The sequence below is a fragment of the Harpia harpyja genome, chromosome 6 (assembly GCF_026419915.1).
Source record: "Harpia harpyja isolate bHarHar1 chromosome 6, bHarHar1 primary haplotype, whole genome shotgun sequence".
NCBI lineage: Eukaryota > Metazoa > Chordata > Aves > Accipitriformes > Accipitridae > Harpia > Harpia harpyja.
The window spans coordinates 39,504,373-39,518,505 of NC_068945.1; the positions used below are offsets into that span (position 1 = coordinate 39,504,373).

At 36.4% G+C, this 14,133-nt stretch overlaps 1 protein-coding gene across 4 annotated transcripts in view; it reads right to left on the reverse strand.

Moving 5' to 3' along the window:
• Nucleotides 1-14,133, reverse strand: part of IMMP2L (inner mitochondrial membrane peptidase subunit 2) — a 480,207-nt gene that overhangs the window by 147,683 nt on the left and 318,391 nt on the right. For 3 of the 4 annotated variants that reach the window (XM_052790068.1, XM_052790069.1, XM_052790070.1), the window contains exon 4: nucleotides 9,583-9,648. The exons of the other annotated variant lie outside the window; for it this stretch is intronic. In XM_052790068.1, the coding sequence (XP_052646028.1) occupies nucleotides 9,583-9,648 (66 nt within the window). The remainder of the gene's footprint in view (nucleotides 1-9,582; nucleotides 9,649-14,133) is intronic. 4 annotated transcript variants of the gene reach the window in all.

Genomic DNA, 14,133 nt, shown 5'->3' on the forward strand with positions numbered 1-14,133 from the left:
TTATCTACAGCATCCAAAGTGATGCAAATGCTGTTGTTTCCTTACACGTGAGTAGAGATGGAAATTAATCTTCATTAGACTGGAGTGGTATCATGCACGTGGTCAGCTTACAGGAGTCGCGTTGAGGGAGCAGTACCTTCAGCTATGCGGGATGGAAGGAAGGAAGGAAGAGTGTGTGTGTGTGCGTGTAGAAATGGAACGGGAGCAGAGAAAAGCAATACCTTTTAAAAACCACCAACTCACTCACTTGCAGTTACCTGACCATTACTTGATTTGAAACAAACAGAAAGTCTGCTTAATTCTTCCTTCAAAGGAGACAAAGGAATTCAGACAAAAACAAACAAACAAACAGTCATCATTTGGGACTCTGAAGCCAGGATAATGATACAGATAATGAAACAACCCCATACTGAATCTAGTTCGCAAGATAGTTTTCTACGTATTGGTAGGTGGATAAAACTCTTTCACTGTGTCCCTGGCTGAGTTCAGTACCCTAAATATATTCAAGATAGAGAGAGGACTTTTTTGAGGCTGTAAAATGAAATAACCAGTAAGATTTATTTACATTATTCAGAGTAGACTCTTCTGTTTCAGCATGTTTTGCTTCAATTTGCAAACATAACAATATCCTGGATCCTAATACTGCTCAAGCTAATAAAAATTGTCCTTTCGATTTACAGGAGGGAAATACACAGAATTACCAGGTTCTGAACCTTGTTTGCCTTCCAGTACACATAGAAAAATGTGCTGCTGACAAACACATGAACTTATTGTTTATTTTCTGGGATGAGGATCCCAGGGAGTTCAGTTAATGGCTGTCCCACACGCTTTTTATGTGAGCATAGGCCTACAACATCTTTCATCCTAACTTCCTTTTCTGTAAAATGGGTTTAATACTATTTCCTTCTTCCTACCCCCATATTTGTTTTGTCATACTGAGCTTTTAATGTGATACATATAAATGAGCATCACAGTTGAAATGGAGCTCAACTATCCAGAAACTACTTAAGCAGACATCTGAACATTGAGCAAATGAAGTCCTAAATTGCTCAGGACAAAGACCATTTTTACTAAACACACCCTTTATTCTGATGCCTAAGTATGGATTTCAGTGCCAGATTTCAGACCACCAATGACATTTGTGTCCGTAGCTTAGAAAGCAAAAAGGAAATAATTTGTGAAAATTAAAATACATGAAAACATTTTATTAACTATTGGATTTTTTAAATGTTAGTGCATTTTATTCACTTGCTGCTCACTTTTAAAAAAATCTTCATAAAGACGACCTATTGAGCTTCCCATTGAGATGATTATACGTGTATGCATGTCTTCTCTAACCTTCTGATGTCTTGGCAGCAAATCAACTTTCAGTGAAACAGAAATCAAATGTGTTTCTTTAAAGAAAAATGCCTACAAAAGACATGCTCTCTTAAATGAGATGAATACACTGCATCTGTTTAAGCTTCTAACAAAGGTAACATTCCTCTAAATGTGACATAACGTATTTGAAAATTAGTATCAGATATCGCAGGATAGTTCAGGTTGGAAGGGCCTTCAGGAGCCCTCTAGTCCAACCTCCTGCCTACACGAGGGTTAGCTACAGGATCAGGGGAGGTTATTGAGGGCTTTATCCAGTCAGGTCTTGAACGCCTCCAAGGATGGAGACCACAGCTTCTCTGGCAACTGCCCCACTGCCTGACCATCCTCATGGAGAAAATTCTTCTTCCATCCGGTCTGAAACTCTCTTGTTTCAAGTTATGTCCATTGTCCCACTATGCCCGGCTCCACCTTCTTGCTAACCTCCCCATAGGTGCTGGGGGCTGGCTGTTAGGTGACCCCAAAGCTTCCTCTTCCCCAGGCTGAACAAGTCCCATTTCCCCAGCCTCTCCTGATAGGGCAAGTGCTGCAGCCCCTGACCAGCTTGAGGGCTCGGGGGCCCTCTGCTGAACTTGTTCCAGATTATCAATGTCTTTCCTGCCCCAAACTGGACACAGAAGTCTGTGTGTGGTCTATGAAACAATGGTATTTTTCTTTTCCTAAAACAGCTTTTGTGTGCACCCCAGCCCTGTTCATAATGTTTGTGTTTAAAACCTACCAAAAGGCCTCAACATCCTAGACAATAATTTCGTAGGAAATAAAGACCTGCCTATTAGTAGTATTATCCATTCTTACATTGGTCTCTACTCAGTGTCCAGCACATGGAAGCCAGTCAGGAGAAGTAAACTGGTTACCATAACTCCGCTGGATATTTCCACTGCAGAGAACTCCACAAATGACCAACGATGGGATAAAACAGCAGAAGTTACATGCTCTCAGGTGCTGGTGTAAGCACCGTCCAGACAGGCCATGATACTTCAACAGTACTTTTCCCAACTCCTCTCCTAGATTTCTATTCTCCATCCTTGTAGTTTTCAATGATAAAGACGTAAAGTGCTTGTCTGCCTCTTTTCTCTTAATTCTATAATCTATATTAGCACAAGACAGAATGGTACTTCACACAGCTACAGCTAATGCTGGCAGTAAGAGTCTGCAGACACAATTCCTGCATATACTAGAGTATACTTCACAATAACCATGGGCTGCATAATTACAGGGATTTATTGAAAGTCATGAGAAATGTTACTCCATGTGCCTATAGAGCATTTAAAAAACTTCCCCACTGTTTATTACTCTGGAAGATTAAAATAGTCTTTGAACACTACCAAGACTCGTTATGCACAGTGTTCATGGATATGCCATCTTAAAAGAGATGCTGCTTTTTTGCATTTTAGAGTGCTGCTTCTCTAATTAAACAACAACAAAATGAAAAGAAAATAAAAGAAAAAAAAAAAGAAGAAATAATAAAAAAACCCTTTCTCCCTCCTGTAGATGCAGCTGTCATTTGTGTCTTGGTTCAGATGCACACTAATAGAGAGTAGCTGAGTACATATTGCAATTGCATACTCAATTTTCAGTACTCTTGGGTTTAGTCTGAATAGTAACTCTGTGAAAACTGGTGTTCTTGATGGTATCTCTTTTATTGCCTCTTAGTGTTGTCCAAATCAAACCTCCTCACTTCAGAGGTAATAGGATATGTTGTTTCTTTTTTCTATAAGCTAACGTTGCAAATTCTGTACAATCTCAGAGAATCATATTACATTGTCTTTTTTCCCTTAATATTAAGAGTTCCAGAGGTCATACTGGGTCTACATTGTAACTCCATTGCTTTCAGTGAATTTTGACAAATGAAACCAACTGAAATATCGGAGAAATGGTATTGATGATACACACCATCTTTTAGCAATCTTGTTGCTGCTATTTGTACTCTTAAAAAGAAAATATGGCTTTAAAATATTATGGGTATTAAAGGAATGAAGACCTTACTGCATGGAGCAATGAGTAAATACTGCTATAATATTAACACTCACACATTCCAATGTGGAAAACAACATAAAAAATTAGTCTGGAAAACTATGTCTTCTCATTTTTTTGCATTTTCATATTTTTTGCCTTTGTGAAAAATTATTTTACCCTGTATTTTCTGAAAACAAAAGATAGCACATTTGTACTTTTTTTTTCCTGAAGTTCAACTTTCTGTTCTTATTCTTTCTGTCTCTTCATGCACCTTCCTCAAATATTAGGCAACCAAAATCTAATGCAAAGAAAATAATTTCTCCTTATTTTATAATGAGTATGAAGAATGCCAAATTTTAGAAATCCAGCTTTGCAGACCTTCATTACTGGGCCTAAAGATCCACAGAACCTTAGAAATTCATTATGGATACAGAAAATCTTCATTCCAGGTTTGTCAGATTGTTTTTATAGCTTAAAGACACTGTACCAATATACATTCCTATCATTTGCATTTACAGAAATGGAGTCCAGTCATGCAAGGACTCTGCATATGGAAATGGAATCATAATCAATGGAAACTATTTAGGAGACCTGCAAGGATACGAACAATGCTGAAGAGTCATGACAGAGCAGTATAGCTGGAACCTAATAAAAGCTTTCATTGGCTTAAAAAAACCCATCAGTACCCAACAATAAATACTGCAAAATAAACTGCCTAAATCCTATGACATATGCATTCTGTGCATATGGTGACAAAAATCTTTTGGAAGACAAAGAGTTTTTCATCTAAGGGGTAGTTTGACTGCTACTACATCCTTTAGATACATAAACTGCAAGGACAGAACAGTATGAAGACTGCAATTAGTTAGACAAAAGGAAAGATGTTCCAAAGTTTGTAATCTCTGAGGACAGTGCTGTGTCTTTGTAGAGTATAAGCAGCTCTCCTTTCTGTCGATCTCACTAGCACTCTTGTCAATATGGATCCCCACACTCACAGATCTATACTCACAACCCAAAGTCAAAGACAATGGACTTTGAGGAAGAAGGCGATAGGATACAGCCATAAACATGGTCTGTATCATGATCTACTGTGATTCCTAGTCTTCTGATGCCTTTTACTGATATTCCATTTTTCTTTTCTAACTTTGAGCCATTGCAAGCAGTACTTACCACAACACCAGTACCTCAGCATAGCTACCAGAGGTTTTTGTGTGTCAGGGGTGGGGGGGATGGAGGGGGAACAAGAAGACTCTTACTACAGCACTAGCAAACATAAAATGATTTCTGTGTGATTAAATGGCAAAGGTCTGGATGCAATTCCTGCCAGGTGGTTGCCCTGAAGATGTTAGATATAGAGACATTCTTATGCCACAACACTGGCAAAGTCTGAGTTTTTCTGAAGGTTGTTCTGCTTCCTAGAGGCTGGCAGTAATTTTATGGTATAATCTAACACAAGTCGCTATCAAGTAGTAGAGTCTCTGCATGAAGACAGCTGTTTTGTTGGACAACCATCCTTGACTCTCAGTGAAAACAAATAGCAGCCACAACTGTCTGATGAAATTGAGCTGGTTCAGTAAAAAAAAAAGTAAGAAAACTTGTTGATTGTCTTTTTCATACTGAAGGGATACTGGACACTACCTACTCCCCGAGAAAAAAAAAACAACCAAACACCTGCATGGAGTAGTGAACAGTTTGTTTGAAGCTGAAAGGGTTCTCCAATAAGTGGACAGAATGACCAGATTTTGGTTATATTTTAAGGCAGCATGGCCTATAATCTAGGGCAGCGTGAAGTCATACCACGATTGCTGCATTTAATAGCTGCTGATGGGCTTTATTTCTATTAATTCTCTACTTCTTTTTCAAACCCCTTTATATCTCTGTCCTTCCTAACATTCTGTGGCAATAGTTTCTGCAATTTAATGATGGACCTTGCAGTAAAAGTTGAAAAATTACTGAAGCTTGGTTTAGGCCTACAGCCTAATAATATAACAATCTATCTCTGTTTGTTATGCTTTGAGAAGCAAGGAGTATTTCCTTATTCACATTTTCAGAGCAGTTTTGCAAGATGCAACACTTAAATGCAACATCATTTTGCTGAACCATTCGGTCCTCAGAACACTGACTCCTAAACAGGCTAACAATATCCCGGGACAAAACTTTTAAAAATTATTCTTCCTAGGGGCTTGCAAATCATTCCTAAATCAGGTATAGTATTAAGAAGCAAACAATTATATGAAAGAAGCAGGATTGACACACCAAGCTCCTGCAGACCTGTGCAACTGTGACAGACAGAAGGAATACAAATTAGTTCAGCACGTTACTGAACAGACTTAATTTTAAATGTTACTAGTTTAATCCCAATTTTGGCTTATTTCACATGAACCTTCATTTATTTGTGTTACTGAAAACATACCATAACTCACCCGTGATAGATTACTATAGATTTTTGAATTTCCACCAGTGCATTTAAGATAAATGAGTTTTAATAAGCTTAATTTCAAGTTATTCAAACTGTTTTATAATACCAACATTAATTTTTAACAAATTAGACTATATTGACTTCTAAAATAAGGCCTCCTTTGGAAGAATTATCATTTAAACAGTCCTCAGGAACCATTGTAATGATTTCCTACTTAAAGTTAATTCTCCTGTGAATCCATGGAAGACAAAACAAAACCTGATCTGTGGGAGCTACACTTTGCAATATTGTCTATATACAAGCTGACCTATAGATTCATTCTCAAGGGCTAAATGGTGATTTTCTGTCTAGTCTTTAAATTCTTTTGAGGAGGAATTTCTACTAGCTTATCCAAATTAAATTATCTGTTACAGGTTTGTGGCATGTACTACATGCTTCTGGGGATTTACAAGACACTACCAAACTCACTTCACCTGGATTACCAACTAGACTGGAAACAAGAATAGAAAATTGAAATATTTATTCGGTGAGTTTGTAGCATTTTTCAATCCCTCAAAGCATATTTCAAAAAGTGAAGTACTATGTAGTCCATAATGTCAGACTACCTGAAAAATACAAAATGAAAGGTCAACATGGACCTATTATAGATATCTCAACAACATTGCTTTTCAATGTCACAATTTTTTCTTATTTAATGCTTTTAGAAATGAAGAACTGAAAACCAGGATTTTTCTGCTGTGGAGTCACAACACTTGAACTGAAGTCAAAATATAAGGAATCTTCCCTACGGTACTAATGGCTCTGCTTATTTGATTTTTCATTACTTTCAGTAATTAACAAAGATTAAAATGCTAACTAACTTATTTTAATTGGTAACACGAGAAAACAAAGCATTCATGTGACAAATTATGCCTAATCATGCACCAAATAGATTGGATAAAGATAATTCATTCATCTGTGAAAGCGCAACTACAGACTCACAGACCATATTGTCTACCACCTATCTCATGGAGCACTAAATGAAAATACCTTCCAACTCACAATTATTTGCAAATCTTTCTTTACAACAGAAGACTGGAAGACTCACCACTGAAGGCATGTATTAATTAATTCTGTCACATGACACCAAGCAAAATTTGCAGAGCAACAGACAGACTTTGTACATTGCACTGACCTTCCAGATAAAATATCCAACACAACTCCCTGTATAACCACCACTCTCTGCAAAACCATTGCACCCACAAACAGCCCCATAAGTGCTAGAACCCCACCATATCTAACTGATGATTCCCATTTTTCTGCACCCTGGAACTGAAACAACTGCTCTGTAGTGAGACCGGATGTCTCCTCAGCAAGAAGGAATTCTGATTGATCAATGGAGCAGCAAAAGGCTTGAAGAAGTGGGGGTTTTTAGCATGCAGGCATATATAGTCCATTTCAAAGACCTGATATTAGGAACAAGGATGTTCAAATATTCCTCTAAGGTCAGTATATATTAGTTGTGCATCATGTTTCACCCACACCAAAAAAAGAGTCAGAACATTAGGGAAAAGTCCCATACTTTCAGATACATTTTTGTACATGATCCATGTTACTTTCAATTTCTTTCAGAGCATCATTTTATGCTGATCAAAAATAATTCAATATACAGAAATATATAGACATAAAATCTTAAGATATCAAACCCAATTTTTTTTGGTTTGTAATAAAGACTGTCTTCAGATATCAAATAGGAGTTGAAATCTTCTATTAATGTTTTCTATGCATGCTTTCAGTTACCAGTTGTCTGTTTCAGTCACAAATATCCTAGTCACATATCTGCACATATCTGATCATTACAAAAATAATACATATTTTAGAAAAATCTTGCCAGCTTTGCTGTTTTATCTTATTATTTAAGCTTTTGTTTTACCCTAGTGCTATGAAAAGTGACAAGTATTACTTACATTTCCTACACATACACAATTAAGGGACGATAATAGGTAATAACTTAATAAGTTATAATAGTTGAGTAATTTATTCTTTAGCTAAAAACTAGTTTATACAGTTAAAGCAAAGAGCTCTGGGACAATTTTCATGCGTTCAAATAGAAAGAATGCACATCTGAATTACTGAGATTAATATTTTTATCAATAAATTAATCTAACCTGTTTTACCAAAGACCAATGAGGATCATCGTACAGTCTTCTGTGTCCATGAGTGATTCACTAACCTACAGGCTCATCAGTATTCTGCACATGCTCCCACAGCTGTTATGCCCCACACCTTTGTCCATTTGGCCAAGAACACCCACAGAAGTTAATGAGAAGTACAGAGTCTTAAGGCATTTGAATGTACAGCATTATTAATTTCCTACAGCTGGAATTTAAGTTATTAAATGTCTTTTGTGTTATCAAAAACTACACTCAGTTTCAAAAATTCAGACAAATATGTTAATAATATAGAACAGTGAAAAGTAACACCTGAAGTTGCCTTGTATTGCTATCTCTTTCTGACGTTGCTACAGAAATGAATAGGAATACTGAATCACGAATACCAGTCTTATCACTTATATGAATTACAGCACTAATATCAACTACATCAAGGAATAAGTACCTTCTTAAGGACATAGGTATGTAAAAGGCATCACTCAGTAGCACACACTACTCCTATGTTTTTAGTTCTTCAAAGTGATAGCTAGTTTTAGCTGTAGATGTCCATAGTTTTGGACATCAAATTATCTTCTTAGTGTCTGTTATTTCGGATATTTTGCTTCAATAGAGATGTCAGAATTTATTTCCACTTCTGAAACTGAGATGATTCAGAATTTTTCAATAAAACAGAAATTACATTGACTGCAAGAGGGAAAAAAAGCAAAAGGACGCAGACATATTCCATAGTGCCCAAAAGCCCACCGGTGCTGCTGTTAACTACGGCTCATTGAGACCACACTCAAATCCTTGATTTGAATTGCAGCTGCCAAGTACTTCTTAAGTATTCACTACACCAGAGCAAGAATCATTATCTAAATTAATTGAGTCTCAGTCTGCCATATTGTCTGAGAGCTCCCAGGGTCATTCATACCTTAGTGTGGGAAACTAGGGATTTACTCTCCCAGCTCTATGCCAATTCTATTCTGTACCTGGGAAAACGAAACCTTTTCAAACAAGCATTTTCATCAAAATAATACTGTTCCCACAAAAACTTTTGATTTACATCTACTAGCAATTTATTTCCACCCAGCCCCAGTAGGAGGGTCTATCTGTCAGAGTAAACCAAGTCTTGAAGTACTCTAGAGTCTACTCTTGCTACAATTTTTTTTCTGATAGAATAATTTACTCCAATTCAGTTCCACCATATTCCCCACAGATTCCTACACACTGCAGTGAAGACCGTCATCTATGAGGGTTCTTTGTCTCAAAAATAAAATAAAATAAATTAAAAAAAAACAAAACAAACCTGAAACAAACAAACAAAAACCTGAAAATCCACCCTACTTTTATTTGCCAAGCACAGTATGAAACAGCAGCTGGACTCTCTAAATGAAAAATCACAGCCCTATAATCTTATTGAAAAAATGCTGTACAATTGCCTGCCTTGATATATGGCAGAGATATTCTAAGAAACAACCATTATTTGCACCCATGTACCTTTCACGAGAGAGTGAGCAGTTTTGTGTAGCATTTCTCCTCTCATTAAAAAGGAGACAGGTACAATGCTGACATCCCTGTTAAGAATAGATAGAAAGAAAATACTAGAAAGTTCTCGTTGTCTAGGATACTGATTTAAAATCCACTGAAAAGCTGCACTATTCCTATAAAGACTCAGAGATTAAGGCTTAAAATACTTACTTGATAATGTCTCCTTCAAGAGCAATCACTCGTTTAATGATCTTCTGTTCAGGGTTTCTAGGAGACCTGAGACAGGGGATAAGGTTATACAATCAGTGATGTTCCCATTGTTTTAAGAAAATGAAAAGAAATTCCACAAAGAAATAGACATTATTAAAGTCATTAGGAGATTCCATGTTCTCCTTGATATAGCATCAATCATGATGTTCCACGCTGAAGTGAAGCTGCTGTAATCATTCTCATTGCAAACCATCATTGAAAAGCAGATGCTGAAAAATGGCCTGCTTACAAACACCACAATAATCAACATACCTTTTATCATGAAAAACACGCTCCACAACATTAAAAGTAGAATGTCCCACTACCAATAAAGAGGGTACCTTTGCAAATAGATTAATGTATTAAAACCTGAATTCTCCATTATATTGTGTTCAAACATTCATGTCGTTCACTCACTTTGGGAAAAAAATCTCACTGTGTTATGTTAATATCTATCACTAACTTAGGTAAACCTTGCCTCAGAAATCGTGGAAGCTTAAAAAAAGTTGTAAAATTTTCTCAAAGTTTCAGCTTTATCCAAAGCTTCTTAATGCAATACCATGCTTTCACTTGAAGTTATTTTCCTATAAGCATGTTTTATTGAATGGATTCTGATCATGCCTTACATAGTACTATAAGAAAGCAAAGCTGAACTTGTATGCCCCGCCTGAATACTCCAACTTCCTCGATGGATATTAATAGATAGGACTATTAGAAGTGTTATTCTACCACAGTTTTGACAGGTTAATGTAGACATATGTGCACCATAAAATTTATTCCTTTTCTATATACTTCTTTTTTTCTATTCTTCACTTTTAATTACTTAACTATTCAAACTTAGTAGAGTGTTTTCATGTTATTTAAGAAATTCTTTTTATTTGCTGCTTGTATATAGGAAAGTCAGGGAAGGAAAAAATGGTTTTCATTTTCTGATGATGCTTGGGCTTTATTAGACTCCAAGTTCAGCCTGCTACACAGGCAATTGCAAGAGCTTTATATTACAGTTTTCATGCCTAAAAACATTGGCCATGCCATCCTCACAACAGACCAGTACCTTTGAGCTCATCTCTGGTCAACTGGTAGCACGCTAAGATTACATTTTCTTAAAAAGCAAAGCTGAGATGAGTCTGGATGAAAAACTTGCCCGCAGTGCTGCATGATTAAAGGCATTTGCAGTTGACTTTCAGTTCCAAAAGTTAAACAGAAAAATAGTTTCAGACTTAGTTAATTTTTTTAATATGAAGCCAAAAAAGTATTCCAAACATTTAAAAAGTGGTTTGGGGTTCTAATTTGTTCCAAACTTTAAGCTTACGCACAGTGCAGTACAGAAATGCCAGCCTCACGCACAAAGACATGAATCATGATGTAAAAATCCAGATTCAGGGTTTTCAGATAAACAATTTACCAAGGGAAAATTAGACATTTGGTATGTATTTGTTTGTGGTTTTCCAGATGCAATCTTAGCAACTCAGCATAATTAACCTGCCACAATTCTGGTAATAATCCTAGCTCCTTCTCCTAAACCTGTATGTTTGTCTTATTCTGTATTGACTTTCAGCTATATAGTCCTCATCCACACCCAGCTTTCATTAAAAACTAATGAGCAATTCCACCACCATAAAAAAAGAAAAACAAATGCCCATGTCATCAAGACATCGTTAACTTTGGATTAAAGCCTCTCACATTTGGTCATTTGTTTGAAAAGGAATTGAGAGAGAAAGGTTAAGTAGAGGGGAAGGTAGATCACCCCAGTGATTAGGGCAGATTCAGATTCCTTATTCACCCACAGCAAGTACTTCAAGATACAATATTCTAACCTCCAGCCTACCCACTATTCTGGGGCAGGTCTCCCTTTATCTATCTGATTGATACAGCTGAAAAAAAAAAATGCAGAATCCATAGGACCCCCCCACCACACACACACATATTCAGTTGTAAGGTTAAAAGATATGCTTTAGCAGAAGAGCGCTAAGGAGTTCAACTTCCTTTTTACCAAAAAAAAAAAAAAAAAAGAGCTTTTCAGAGCCGAGGATACACTGCATGTTGTCATGGAGAGAAAATATTGTGAGAATGAAGACTGGACACAAAGCTTCAGCTGTTTTTTATCAGTGATGCATCCCCCAAACCACAATCTGAAATAAAGTAATAACTGACAAGTTCATAAGAAGAGGTTGTTTCTTGAGGAGGGACAGAATAATAGTTGAATCTCTATTAGAAAGTGACACTTTGTTCTATTTTAGGAAAGCACTGACAACTTTTCCTAATTATTACCTCAGTATCGCTTCTCCCATAAAAATGAAACATTTATTTGTTTTTATTTTTAATTATATACTCTTACAAACAACATACATTTATACATACACACATATTTATATACACACACACATAAATTTATACAAGCATCCATTCTTCTATGTTCAACCCTGTATTGAGCAGTGTGGGATTGCAGTACTAGAAAACATGTTTACCAGGAAAGACGGGAAGAACAATACAGCCTGCAGGAAAATCCACTGTTTAGCAAGCGATTGTCAGACAAAAATGCTGACAATTCTCTGAAGGCTTTCTCCTTTCCTGATCGAGCAACTGAGTACTTCAGTCACAATATTGCTCCTAAACTTTTCCCTTTCCATCATTTGGATTATTTATTTACTCCAATGGATACTGCTCAGCACAATTTTAAATATCTGCTCCATGAACTAATTAACATTTGATGAATCATGAAATTTCCATAATATTTCCAATTTTTGTGTTATTTGACCCTTCTTTCATTCTTTGAGTTGTCTAACTATATTCTCCTCAAGAAGTGCCCACAGCAAATCATGCTTAAGAGCCTGAAACAGAAGTTTCTCCAGGCTTTGAGAGAGAGAGAGAGAGAGTGCTTTTTAGGCTATATCCTAAGATGCCAGCAAGATAAGTGAAGGAAGGCAGTTGATTCATTTCTACTCTCCAAAGGGATATATTAACATGTATCACCAAATGCTATGAGATACCATTCCCTGCTGAGCATGCAGTATCTGTAATAAATAAAAAAAGTAACCTACTGATCCTGAATAATGATCAAACACAATGTTTGATGCTCAGACACACAGCAGACACACCAAAAGCAATTATATTTTTCAACAGGTATTAGCACAATAGCTATCACGAAAAGAAGGAAGAAATTAGACCTGAATAACAGTAAAGTCCAACTAAATAAATGCTACAACATACAATTTTTTTTTCCTTGAATGAGCACTCAGATTTTTCTGGGTGCATGCATTAGAAAAAGAAGATAAGACCTTATACCGTGAACTCATAATGAAAAAGCAGCTAAGGTATTTCAAATAGATAGCTTGAATTAGATACTTTGATGATCTATGTATGTTTAATGTTACCCATCCCTTATCCTAGTCAACCTGCATGGGTTTTGTGATCACTTTTGAAAATTATTGGAATTTTGATACTAACTGAGCATTTTCTAGAACAGGACAAATAACAGGGATTTATTAAAAAGTTGCAGTGAAAAGTGCCTGAAGTTTGCACTGTTTATATGTATGTATCTATGTATATGCATATATATGTATATTACTGTTAGCATATGGCTTTACTTTTTATGAGATTGAAGCAAGATGTTTAGGCAGCAGCTGGACGTTTGCCTTGAGATTATTCTCAGTTTACTTCACATTGAGATTTATGTGATTTGATCATCATTTACATGGAGGCAACTGAAACTGAACACTGAGTTGTTATAGCATGAACAGACTGAAATAATGAAGGCCACCTTCTTCACAGACATTATTTCTGCTTTCATTTATGTTGCTAATGCCAGATACTGAGAAGCATTTAACTCCATACAACAGGATAAGGGGGAGCTTTTGAGATCTAACACTGTGATCCAAAGCCACTCAGTCAGTGACCTCTTCATTTCCCAAAACTAATTCCTGTCTGATGAAAAATACCAATGTAGTTCTGGTTTACACTTCTGGCAATTTCCAGAATTGCTGCAGGATGAAAAATTAGTTATTTATCTCCTTCTTGAGCCTTTTGGGGAGCCAGAAAATAGCCAGAGCAGTGAGTAAAATGTAGATGGAGCCCAGAATAAATGGCATTAATATACCTACAGAATTGGGAACCTCAAAGTACAGTTTTGGTGGCTTTACTTTTAAAACATGCTTGAAGGAAGAGGAAATAGGGAAGCAGTGGAGCGCTCTCATTCTTATTTTCTGACCTTGCTTAATAAGATAAACAGGGAGTTTTACATGGCTGCATCATACACTAGATAACAACGTTGACCCTCAAAAAAAGTTTTGTGCCCTTAGCCTATGATGAAGGAGCTTCCTGTTGCCAGCATAGTAGTTGATGCTCAAACTCTGTACAGTAGGAACTATGTAGCTATATCCATTCTTTCATCTCTCCCAGTACTACAGCTATGATAAAACAGATCCAACATAGCCAAATCTAAATGTTGTATAAGAATGCAAATTTGCTTAATATATGCACATATTTTCTAAACCAAAATATTTTTAGTCCGTT